Source organism: Pezoporus flaviventris, unplaced genomic scaffold, assembly GCF_033815535.1.
Source record: "Pezoporus flaviventris isolate CSIRO_AGI_PZ_B2104156 unplaced genomic scaffold, CSIRO_AGI_Pfla_v1 ptg000096l, whole genome shotgun sequence".
In the NCBI taxonomy this organism is placed as follows: domain Eukaryota; kingdom Metazoa; phylum Chordata; class Aves; order Psittaciformes; family Psittacidae; genus Pezoporus; species Pezoporus flaviventris.
Genome location: NW_026892644.1, coordinates 2,735,981 through 2,748,977, shown reverse-complemented (window position 1 = coordinate 2,748,977; position 12,997 = coordinate 2,735,981). Strand labels below are relative to the sequence as shown.

Here is a 12,997-nt window from a genome sequence, read left to right as displayed (position 1 = left end):
CACGAGTAATCTCTGACATTACCAAAGTTCAGCAGCAGCAAAAATGGTGGTGAGTAGGATGAGGAAAGGAAAGACAAAGGTACGATTCAACAATGCAACAATACAACAGTAAGTGTTTAAAGATGCTGTAGTCAATGCCTATATCTCAATTTTTTTTGTAAGTTTTCACTAGCTTGTTGATTTGCATTAATTTGTATCATGTTTCCTTAAATAAGGTATGTAGGTCAAATGGAAGAAATGTCTTTAGACTTACAGGATGAAGGCATCAGGCATGGCTGGCTACATGAGAGGAGACAGCCTGGTGAAAGTAGGGAAATGAGATAAATGAAGCTGTAAGAAACTGAGATCAAATCACACTATGGGAGCACCTGCAGAGCTGAATTGGCTTTCTTCCTTTTTTTCTTATTTTCTGCTAAACAAAGCATTCTGGGACACCAGAAGCAGCTGCCAGAGGTCAGAGCAACTTTTGAAAATTGGCTTGAAAGAAACACTGTGAGAAAATAAAATGCCAAGCAACGCATTGTACTGTAACTTACATTTTTGCTATTGATAGTTTTGTTTTGAGTGCATATTGTGCTCAAATTTGCTCAAGTTATGTTTAGTTTTCTTAGTAAGATTTTTCAATGTCCTTTAAACTCTATTTCATGTACCTGCATCTGGACTGGGAAATTAGTTGATCTGTCTTCACTGAATCTGCCAAGTCATCTTACTCTTGACTGAAAAAAAGTGCCTCCTAGAATGTATTTATCTATATATTCCTTTTATGAGTTTATTTCATGAAACATTTCTTTACAATACAGATTTAGAGATACTCAATCCTTGATACATGGATATGAAGGAACGATTTCACTCTGCTGTAAAGACAGTGTGATTTAGAAACAATTCTTTGTCTGAAAATGGGAAGAGTTCAACACTTATAACAATAAGCTAGAAATAGTTGTAATGACTTGAAGACCAAATATCCATGTAGGGATAAATATGAATCCCACAATGTTGGAAGTTTGCCAGTACAGCTGCCAGACACTTATTGAAAACCATGTGAGCCAAGGTACTTTGAGGCCAAATGAGTGTTTAGAGTAGAAAAGGATAATTCCCATCCTGAAAACAAAGAGCCAAAAAATGACTTTTTTACTTAGACAAAACTTATATTGACGTCAGTGGGAGTTTTCCCTGAGAACGTTCTCCCAGATTTGCCTCAAATCCACAACATGTGTATCCATTATACATTACATATTAAGGCTGTGTAGGTAATGATCCAGTTTGATAAGAATATATAATGCAAGCTTATCTCTCCTTAATTTTTCTTTGATTTAGGAAGAAACTGATAATGGATAATCTTTAAGTCCTTTCCAACCCTTACTATTCTATGATTGCTAAGGAAAAATAAAACCATAGAACCTATCCCATATTAACAGACCAGAGTAGTTGTAAGCAAAAATTAATCCATCATACTGTTTCATTTCTACACTTTATGGAAAGTCAAAGAAATGTTGCAAATTCATTGAGCAGCCTTGCTCTAATATGCTGAACACAAGCAGAACAGCAAAGCAATGGGCACTGGTAGGAAGGCAGATTTCCACAGATGAGAACAAATGAGCTGGAATAACCCAGCTCCTGATCCAAATCAAGATGGAAACTTGGAATGAACAGACAGCCCAGCTGTTCTCTGCTGCAAGATGGTTAATTATTACAATACATTATTTCTTAATTATTTCTTATGAAGATGGCAACAGTGGGTAGTGCGGAAGAAGTATATGTAAGAGATTGTCATTCACATCAATGATCTGTTTAGACTTTCCTAGTAATGGGATGCTCATCCAAGGAAAAGCACAGTTATATCTCAGCACATATGAAGGGATCACTGGTAGATGTTCACAGTCTTTTAAACCCAGATCACTTGCACAATAAGTTTGATTTATGCAAAATTAAAACATCAGCTTGAATAAGACTTTTAATGTTGTTCCAAGTTCAGGGATGTTAAAAGACAAAAGCCACTGTACAAGAGAGGAAGTTGGCTATCAAAGGTATTCTAAAGCAACATAAATCTGAAGTAGCTAAAACAAAAGAACCCATAAGGTCTATTAAGGAAATATATTTGCTGTATGGACAAATAGGTAGATAGAATGCCTTTGTTTGCTCATATTGAGCAACAAAAGTAGGAGTGCTTTGCAGGATTACCTGCAAAACTAAATTTTGAAATATGGCCTCAGGTTTTTAAGTGATTTTTATTTATGAAATAATATTTCCCAGCACTGTTTATGATATTTATGGATTTTTATTTCCATGGAGTTTTTTTTCATTTCAGCCTCTGTGTACCTGGAACCTATGGCTTACAGGCAACCTGCCTTACTAGGCCAAAGCTATGGGACTCTATATACCATTCTTAGGTACACTTCCTGAAATATCTTATATCACATATATCAGAGGCAAGATAACAAAAGCTTTATAATACCTAGAATTATCTGGTTCCAGAAGATCTGTATTCTGACCAACCACTCTCTTTCCAAACCTTTGTGAACTTTGCAAGTTAATCCATGATCCAGATTAGAGCACTGTTTCCCCTCTAATGTGAAGAAATACAGATAGATTAGCTAAACTGAACAACATCTTTGTTCATAAATATTTGTTCAGCCTTTATTAATTTGTTTCAGCCACACCAGTGCCTCTTTAGCTGTTTCCCATAAATATCTGGATGACTGGATTTACAGCCAGTCATGTCCATGAATATACCTTACTTGAAGCAAACACAAATGTTGAATTTGTAGTTTAAATTGTAGTCACAAGCTTTTATGCTTAAAGCTTGAGGGTTTTGGCTTGAGTTTCACTGCAGCATAAGCCTATCCAAGCCTGGGCTGCCATATTCACAGACTCAATTTCACCTTATACAAGCCACACATTTCCATTTCTGTCCTTACCACAACACCAGTGCACATGCAGCTGCATGGCATGACCAGGATAAGAACTCCTACCCATCATAGCCGCAGCTACCCTTCAGCTGTATCAGCTGTCTGAACTGTTCACCACTCAGCTGTGTGATTGCTAGCATGCCCGTAAAAGAAAGAATAAGATTGCATGGCTGAGACAGTAGCACCATGGTAGTGTGGAGATAGCTTGGCTTAAGCTGCTATGCAGCTGCAATCTATAAATGAAGTTGCACGCTACAGAGAAGATGATTTAATGGCTCATCATTGCTAAAATGGACTTCCTAACCCACGCATTCTTCTCTTTCCCTGCCCAATGCCCTGATTACACTATGTGAAAACATATCTGATGTATTGGTCTCCTCCACCAAAAACACCGTCAACTTTATTTCTGGAATTACTTCTCCACAAGTTTAGTCAGTAGGTTCAGGTATTGGGTGAGACACTAGAATTGAAAAGTATGAAAGTAAGGAGGGGATCTCTACCTCTTGGTATCAGTGAACTATTGAAACATTTTATTCAGCTTCACCCTGTGAGACAAGATCTTCCAAACAGACTTCAGAGAATAACATTGCCAATATATTTGATCTGGTTCGAGACCATCTTGACAACCTGAACATACACAAGTCCATGGGACCTGATGAAATCCATCCACTGGTCCTGAAGGAGCTGGCGAATGAAGTTGCTAAGCCACTGGCCACCATATTTGAAAAATCATGGCAGTCAGGTGAAGTTCCCGATGACTGGAAAAAGGGAAATATAACCCCCATTTTCAATAAGGGGAAAATGGATGACCCGGGGAATTACAGACCAGTCAGTGTCACCTCTGTGCCTGGCAAAATCTTGGAGCAGATTCTCCTGGAAGGCATGCTAAGGCACATGAAAAACAACAAGGTGCTTGGTGACAGCCAGCATGGCTTCACTAAGGGGAAATCCTGCCTGACCAGTTTGGTGGCCTTCTGTGATGGGGCTACAGAACTGATGGACAGGGGTAGAGCAGTTGATGTCATCTACCTGGACTTGTGCAAAGCATTCAACACTGTCCCAGATGACATCCCTCTCTCTAAATTGGAGAGACATCAATTTGATGGATGGACCACTCGGTGGATAAAGAACTGGCTGGATGGCTGCATGCAAACAGTTGGGGGTGTTGACCGATGAGAAACTTAACATGAGCTGGCTTCAGTGTGTGCTTGCAGCCCAGAAAGCCAACTGTATCCTGGGCTGCACCAAAAGGAGCGTGACCAGCAGGTCGAAGGAGGTGATCCTGCCCCTCTACTCTGCTCTCGTGAGACCTCACCTGGAGTATTGTGTGCAGTTCTGGTGTCCTCAACATAAAAAGGACATGGAACTGTTGGAACAAGTCCAGAGGAGGGTCACGAGGATGATCAGGGGACTGGAGCACCTCCTGTATGAAGACAGGCTGAGGAAGTTGGGGCTATTCAGCCTGGAGAAGAGAAGGCTGCGTGGAGACCTCATAGCAGCCTTCCAGTATCTGAAGGGGGCCTATAGGGATGCTGGGGAGGGACTCTTCATCAGGGACTGTAGTGATAAGACAAGGGGTAATGGGTTAAAACTCAAACAGGGGAAGTTTAGATTAAATATAAGGAAGAAATTCTTTCCTGTGACGGTGCTGAGGCACTGGAATGGGTTGCCCAGGGAGGTTGTGAATGCTCCATCCTTGGTGGTGTTCAAGACCAGGTTGGATAGAGCCTTGGGTGAGATGGCTTAGTGTGAGGTGTCCCTGCCCATGTCAGGGGGGTTGGAACTTGATGATTTTGAGGTCCTTTCCAACCCTAACTATTCTATGATTCGATGATTCTATATTTAAAAAACAAGCAAACAAAACAAACACAGCCTTTTAATGTATAAACTGAGGCAATTAAATCCATAGATAATCACCTTAGCCAAAAGAAACATGAATTTTAGAAAAGAGAGAATCAAATCCACGCCATCTTTGAGCTTTACAGAAAATTCAGTCCTGGAATAGACACAGGAAGTAAATATAATGGGAAAGGAATAAAAGAAGAAAACAAAAGTATGTAATAAAAGAGAAAAATCAGCTAAAGCCCCAGCATATTGTGGCACATCTCTAGATAGACAGGGATGGGAGGAAGAAAAAGTAACAATATATTTTCACCAACTTCTTGGCAAGAAAAAAATTATCACATGCTTTCGTTCTTATAGTTTACAAATTAAAATATATTTAAAGTGTGCCTTTACGTGCAATTTTTTAATGGAGCAACAGCTGGTACTAAATAGTTTCCTCTAAGGCCTGAGGAGGCCTGAGGGATAACACCCATTTTTCAGCCTCTCCCAATCATCCTAATAAAACTCTCATCCTCCTAAACATAGCACTTAAATCTAATGTTGAAAGGACTTGTTCAGAAGATTGGGGCTATCCTAGGATCATTAAATAAATAGTGTTAACAGGAATTTAATGAAGGTGACAGAAGATTCATTGGAAGGAATGATGAAAACCAAGAAAAGGTACTAAAAAACACACAAAGAAATAGAAAATATTTGGAAACATGGACCAAACAGGATAATCAGAATAGGCATGGGAAAAATGCGAGACAATGCACCTGGGGAAAATAACCAAAATGAAGGTCTCAATGGCACAAGAAATCTGAGAATGTAATGAGGATGAAAGGACAGATTTGAGATATCATAAAATATTGTAGCTATGCATTCCCCTTTTACCATTACTGACCATTTTTCTCCCAGGAGGACTAAGCTGTGAATAGACAGTTATTTTATTAAAGGCAGGCTTCCATTTTTTAAACAAACAAAAATGTCTAGACTGCTAGTGTTAGTAGAAACTACTAGAACTTCAGAAAAGGAGTCTGCTCCTATAATTTGCAAGGTGGAAAACAAGGTGGAAATATCAAGTTAGTTAATCACAATCAATTTTGAAAACGTAGTAGAGAAGACCGAGTTAAACCAAGATCAAACTGGGAGGAATGGAATGCATCTGTAAACATATTTAATGTCGCTAACTCTGCCTGCTATTTAATTCTGTCTTACCCAGTCTACCTTCTTTACTATTTTATCTTAACTTAGCAATAATCCACAGGGTTCAATAATTTGTTGGTTGGGTGTTTGTTTGTTTTGTTTGGGTTCATTTGTTTTTTTTTGAGGCATCAGATAGCAAAGGGAGGAACAAGACTTTGGGAACTGGAGTTTGCAAAAAAAGTTTGCCAGCATTTTGCAGAGCACAGAATTTTAAATTAATATTGTATCTTACCAAACATGTTTCTAATGAAGACAGACACCCAAGTTCCTCCCTGTTGTATTGAAACAGTATAACAGCATGAATATTTGGATAATACCCCCACTTGCTGGCATTTCAGTTTTGTGGTTTTTCTCTCCATTTATTCTTCCATGTTCTGGTCTGCATTCTAAGATTTCATCTTTTATGATTGCATTTCAATTTCAGTTAACACAGGACTTTGGCAAAATGGGGTAAAATCTCTTCCACCTAAAGCAAGAGCATCCTGCGTCATAGATATACAGTTTCTGAAGATTCATGGGAGGCCAATAGTTTCTACTTCCCACATCATTAATTAGTCACCTTAGTATTTCTTCATCAGCTCCTTCACAAGTAGAAGAGCGTATGGATTCTTCCACATCTACCCCTGCTTTATTGATATCTATATTCCTTATTACACAACCTGAAAAATGAACAAATGTTAACCTGTTTGATCAGGTTACACAAACACACATCTGGTATGACACATTGTATGCTTTATGCATGGTATTTCCAAGGCTTTTTCTTGCACGGTATATGCATAATGTCTTTCCTCGGTACTCATGTTATTTCCAAGGTTTTGATGGTTCTGGTCTGCATTGCTTCTTTCCCTCTGTCATTTAGTTATCAGTCACTCAATTGCTTTTCTACATAATTACCTATTTAGCAGTTAGTACCCAGTGCTACCTATTATTTTTGTGGATTTCACATCTACAAAAACAAATGTTCTAAGTCTGTACAGCTGCCAGTCTGTACAGTCAAATATGCATGCAAGCCTTAGGGAGTCTGCTTTCTCAGACTGTTGTTGCCAAAATATTTACAAATAAGGGAACTAAATTAATCTCTCGTGTGACACTTTTGAACCAAAAGATTTGACACAGTGTGTTTAAAGACACTAATTTTACTGAAAACTTTACAGTCAAGAGTCCACAAAAATTACACTGAAGACATTTATTTCCATATAATTCTCACAATGTACTTCTCAGTTCAGTATTTATGGTTTTTTTCCTCCCTGGTTTGGTTCCATAACTTTCCTTTCTAAATAAAATGATAAAAATAAGTAACTTAACACCATCTAGCCTTAAAACTGTTAAGCCTTTTTAATTTCCTCCTTGTCCCTTTCTTCTTGCTCTCTGTTACGTGATCCTGTGCATTCCACTTCTAGTTCCTTTTGGCCTAACCTAATTAAACAAAATTTTCAATTTTCCACCATAATTTCCTACACTTGGAAAGACTTCACCACCACTGAAGCATTGTGCCAGTGTCTGTCCTACAAATTTATCCTCATCTTTATTAATCTGATGGATACAAGCTGAACAAAACCTAATCTAACTTTTGCACTTTGGTACTCCTGAAGTATCAAGAGCTGACAGAAGATGATATAGAGCATGGCTTTTTGCTTAAGACATTAGGTCAAGAGACACATTCCTTTTGAGCATTACATTCAAGAAAAAGTTGGATCAATTAGAAAACATTCAGAAAGGAACACGAATAAACAACCAGAAAACAGTTGTTAAAGAACAAAGACTGAAAAAGCAGAAGCTAGTTTATATTAAAAAAAAAAAAAAGAAAAAGACTGGCAGACAAATGCAATATTATGTTAGATTTGCGAAAAGAGGACAGAGGCAAACTCTATCTTTGAAAGAAAGAACAAGAAAAAATGAACATTTAGCAAGATTTAAGACACTAAGAAAAGCTTGTTAGCAGTACAGATAGAGAAGTATTAGAATAGAGTGCCTAGGGAGAAAGTGAAATCTCCACTGATGGATTTATTTAAGAACAAATTAGACAACATCTTTGCATAATGATTTAAGTAGAGTTGATCCTACCATGCCCAAGGGATGGCCCCTCAAGGTCCATTCTGGCCTTATTTTTATACTGCATTCCTAATTCTTCAGCTTGTGCTGATATGTGTCTGGCACTCCTTCACTTGTCATAAACAAAGGATTCTTGCTGATTCCAAAGTTCCTCTCCACGAACTCTTACCAGTTCAGAACTCTTCACCACAGGACCTCACAACTCCATAGATTATTTCACAGCATTTTGCAAATATCGAGCTAAACTTTAGGATTTTATTCTGCAAACGATGAACTGGAAATTCAATAAAATCTAGTGGGTTCATCAAGTATGCTGCAGAGCCAAGAGTTTGTTCTCCAGCCTCTCAGTCTATACTGCAATTACTACAAAATTTCTGTTCTCCCAGGGAACAGTATGACATTCCATATAGGACAAGCAGTAACTCCTTAAGTGCTGATGCACTTGGTTTCCCTGACAGCTTACAAGCTGTGGGTACTGGTTTATACTGTGAGCATCACCCATGTCATAACTGGTTAGACAGCAGTGAAAAAGCTGAGAAACCAGAGGCAAAATAAAGGAGGTTGTAGTCAAGTTATCAGTGAAGGGACATTTGGGAGGTCTCCCTTACACTAAAGACATTGTTAAAGACTGTGTTATGACATAGTGATGAAATAAGAAAAATACTGGATTCTGCTTTCTGTTCTCAGGATTATTTTTTCATTTTATCCAATGATTCTTATCTGAGGAATAGGCAAAAGTGGAATAACTTTATCACCATGCTACATCATGGAGTTCATGATGTCAGCTTACCCTTTTTTTGATGTTATTTGCACTCTACATCCTGAGTTTGAACTGAGCTCAAGTAGCAGGACTGGAGGCTTGTATGTGGTCTGTTGTTTAAGGAACTGTGCTCGAACATGAAGAAAAGGATATGAATCTTCCCAGAAAACCAAGGTAGGCCAACAACTCAACTTCCTGACCACACTTTATTAAGTCAATGAAGAGAGCAAGGCACACTGAATTGTTCCATACAGGTGTTCAGCTCACCATTAATGATAAAAGAGAATCTAATTGCTGCAATTCTGAATTACTCAATATGACCCTATTTTAAAGCCACATCTATTGTTAGGGGGTATGTAATGGAAGGTCCAAAGTCTACCTGTTCTTAGTATGATATTTATGGCAGAACTAAAAACAACTATAAAGACATTGTAAATGATAATAAACAAGTATGTCTCACATTTTGGTCTACTCAGGTACAGCTAGAAGCCCCATGGGCTTATTGCAAAGCACTTAAATATTGTTCTCGAGAAACTAACTCCGTCTGTTGTTGTTTGCAACAGCTCTATGGGTGAGTACCTAGAGCTCAGGATCTTTGGGCCTAAGGTATCATAGATGCAGCATAGACCTGGATGCAAATATTATTTATGCTACCCTGACACATTACAATCATCGTCACAGAGAATTTTTGTTATACATAATGAAGTAGCATCTGTATGAGGAAGAATTTATTCTGTATCATTCTGTTACTGCCTTCTGTGCAACAGCATATGAGCATTATTAGCAAAGACTGATCTACTGTTATCCCATAGCCCTTTTCAACATTGATTATTAAAATTAAACTGCTGACTAGTAAGATGTAGGTGATGATTTTTTTAATGATATATTGATACTCAAAACTGTATAAATTCTAGTAATTTAGAAAAAAAAAAACTAGGTATGAATTGCACCGGGCTGGGGAACACATGATAAATCTAAATATTAATGCATATGTTCAGATATAGAATAATTTATGCAGGAAATCAGCACGGGGAGAGGAAACTTACTTCTTCTTCTTCTAGTCCAGTTAGGTCCCAGAAGTAACTCAATCTCATCTGCAAACGTTTCCATTGTTCAAGGAACATAGTAGCTTAAAAAACAGAACAAAACAAAGCTGAACTAAAATTACAAATCAAATGCACTATGGTGTTACTTATATTTGAATATTTGCTATATTCAATAAATTTGATATGATATTTGAATCCCATTATGCTCAGCCATTTATAAATAAGCACTAAGCAACAGCATCAGAGCCAATTTTAAAGAAAGAATACAAGCAAATCTTGGAAGCAATAATTACTGTCTTTTTACAAATAAAATACAGAAAAAACCAATATGAATTGCCCAAAGATACCAGTAAATACTTGTCAGAGAATGGAACTGACCCCATATCTGTTGATATCCACTCCAAGAGCATCATCTCTCTTAATTTACCATGAGTCATTCTATAATTCATGAGTACAAAGTTGGGTCTAAGTATTAATCTGTGACACTGTAAACAGATTTTGCTGTTTCAGTGTTTCTAATCAGTCAGAAACATATGAAGAAGGTAGGTGTAACCTTCTACTGAAATAAATCATTGACACCTGTATGTAAACTAAGACCTTTAGTAACATGAAGAAAAAAACTGTTCTTTTGAAATATATTATAGTGGTACAGTTGAATGTTTTTCTCCTACATAGACAGAATGATTTTGCCCTAAGGGACTGGCTAGTAGTTCAATCTCCTACTTTTTCTTCTTCATTCATATGAAGGAAAAAATGTTGCACTCCTGTCTCATATTTACAGTCTCCTGATTTTCCTTTCATAATTGCCCTCCAGGTAGCCCTTTGCCTAGCTGCTCATGATTTATCAGTTTATAGGTTTATTAGAAATAGCATTTCTTACTTTTGACTTGTGGACACCTATTTTCAGATGACTATATCAATACTAAACCAGTATATACCAACCAAAACCACCCGCTATACTAATAAAAGTTATATTTATAAACATTTTTTTCTTATGCTTGACTTCACCTTTTCAGCTGGTGAAAAGGGGATTGTAAAAATCTTTTTAGGTCATAGCAGTGTTAATAGAATATTGAACATCTTGCATATAGTTCTACAAGACACACAAAAGCATAGAATGAGATCCAGCTTCCTTTACATCTACACTTGGTGTAAGATGTAAGATAACACTGGGGAAAGTTAGACTACTATTAAACTCACCTGACTTTTACAAGACAGAGTCTATTTCTACAGTTAGCTGCCAATATTTTCTGCACAGATATCCTACTATAATGCAAGAAATAAATATCTCTTAAACACATGACTGGAAGAACACTGAAAGTAAATCCAGACATCAAGCAATTAAGTCTCTTCTCCTTCCTTACAGAGGAAAGGACATATAAAAGCTATATTTAACATGCTCTGAAAACACAAGAATTTTTAGATATCCTAAACACAAAAACATTTGGTTATTTTATAGGATGTTATTACTCCTTCCACTTTTTCTGTTATTCAGAAAGTCAGTTCCACATTTAGCTATTTAAGAACTTATTTGGCTAGATGCAGTAGCTGTTCTCAAATCAGCAAGATTGCACTGACTTACACTAGCAGTAAAATAGTTCCATTATATTCAGCCGTTCTTCTAATAAATGCATCTGATTGATAGATGAAATTCAGCTTCCCAGAGCACCAGTGACATTAAGCCCTATTAGCCAGGCATTACTCTGTAGTATGTGAATATGGTCATTTGCAAACAATGTTGCTGGAATCAGAAAGATAATTTATGAGGCATCAAGATCAGCTAGTGGAAGCATGATTCCTTTCAAGATACTAACATATAGTGTTGTATGCCTTTAACAGAATAAAGCCGCCTTGTGCCAAACATCACAAAATGAAGCCAGCTCAAATTAACATACTTTACTCTCCTAAGTATGCAATTCTAAGTCATTAGACATGCCATATTCCACATCACTATACTATAGCCTACGGCAAAGCATTCAGGCAACATTTACTCAATGTAGAAATAGTAAGATACTAAGGCAAGGTGATAAGGTATGTGAGTGAGATCTGTCATTCAGCAGAATGAGGTCTAGACATAACCAGTACAGTCTCCTAGTAGTAAGGAAACAAACTTGGTGTAATCTAATACTTAATAGGCAAGCTGGGCAGAGTTAGTAAAGTATACTTGATTTTACTTTGCTGTTCTTTGTGTATGATGGCTGTATTTTCTTTCACTGACAAGCTCAGTTATCATGGCCCCAAGAACCTACTTTTCCAGTCTATGTGAAATATTTTTTTTTGAGTGGGACTACATCTCAGAAAGAATTTTGGTTTTTTTTTCATGCCTTCTTTTAAAAGCAATGCATGCAGAACTTTTTGTTCCATTCTGTTACTTGACAGATTCTACTATTTAATTTTAGTGCAATGATATATCAACATTTTGCTTTGCACATTGTATTGCTGATACTAAAATACAAGTGTTTTGGATGAGGCTGCATGGAAATGATCATTTGCATGGATGCAAGTTTACAATACAGATTCTCTGTCAGGAAAATATTATTTGCTTATGAAACAGTACATGAATTGTCCTGCACACACATGCTGTCCAAACAGCTATGTTGAAATTTGGACAATGCAGTGTATTGCGTGCTTCATGACAGCAGGTAAACTGCTGAACCTTTTCTGCCAGTTTACTCTGTAATTGGCAGCAATCTGAAGTAGGAAAATAAGTCATTGTGAGAGTCTATAAATTCATTATCTTTTGCCATTTCTCTCAGTCATAGCACGCATATATTTTCTAACTCCTGCTAAAGGGTTTCCAGGAAGTGGTAAACAAAAACCTCTTCTATGTTTTTTTTCTGTCTGCAACTTCCTTAAAAGCCTCTGCTATCCATACCCAACACCAAGCTACCAAATAGTTATTTCTAAAACAAGCTGCAAAATTTCAAAGTAAATGAATTTCAATGCATATATTTTCCAATGCAAAGTATAACACACTGATTGCTGAGCAATGGCTATGATGCAATAATGTATTTGTTCAATTTCAAATGAAGAATGAGTATTTCATTTTGTGAACAATGAATAGGGAAATAAAAAATCATTTTAAAGTAACAATAACACCTTTAACTTTCAGAATAAACAAGATGATAGATCTAGACTGAATGAGGGCATAACACCAGCAACAATACACACAAGCACTTTTGACGGCAGAGGTGAGGTCAGAA

General features: G+C 37.1%; 1 protein-coding gene across 1 annotated transcript in view; it reads right to left on the bottom strand.

Annotated features, from left to right (window-relative positions):
- ANO2 (anoctamin 2) overlaps positions 1-12,997 on the bottom strand; it is a 177,238-nt gene that overhangs the window by 92,119 nt on the left and 72,122 nt on the right. Inside the window, exon 13 of the mRNA XM_061476402.1 lies at positions 9,795-9,877. Within this exon, the coding sequence (XP_061332386.1) occupies positions 9,795-9,877 (83 nt within the window). The remainder of the gene's footprint in view (positions 1-9,794; positions 9,878-12,997) is intronic.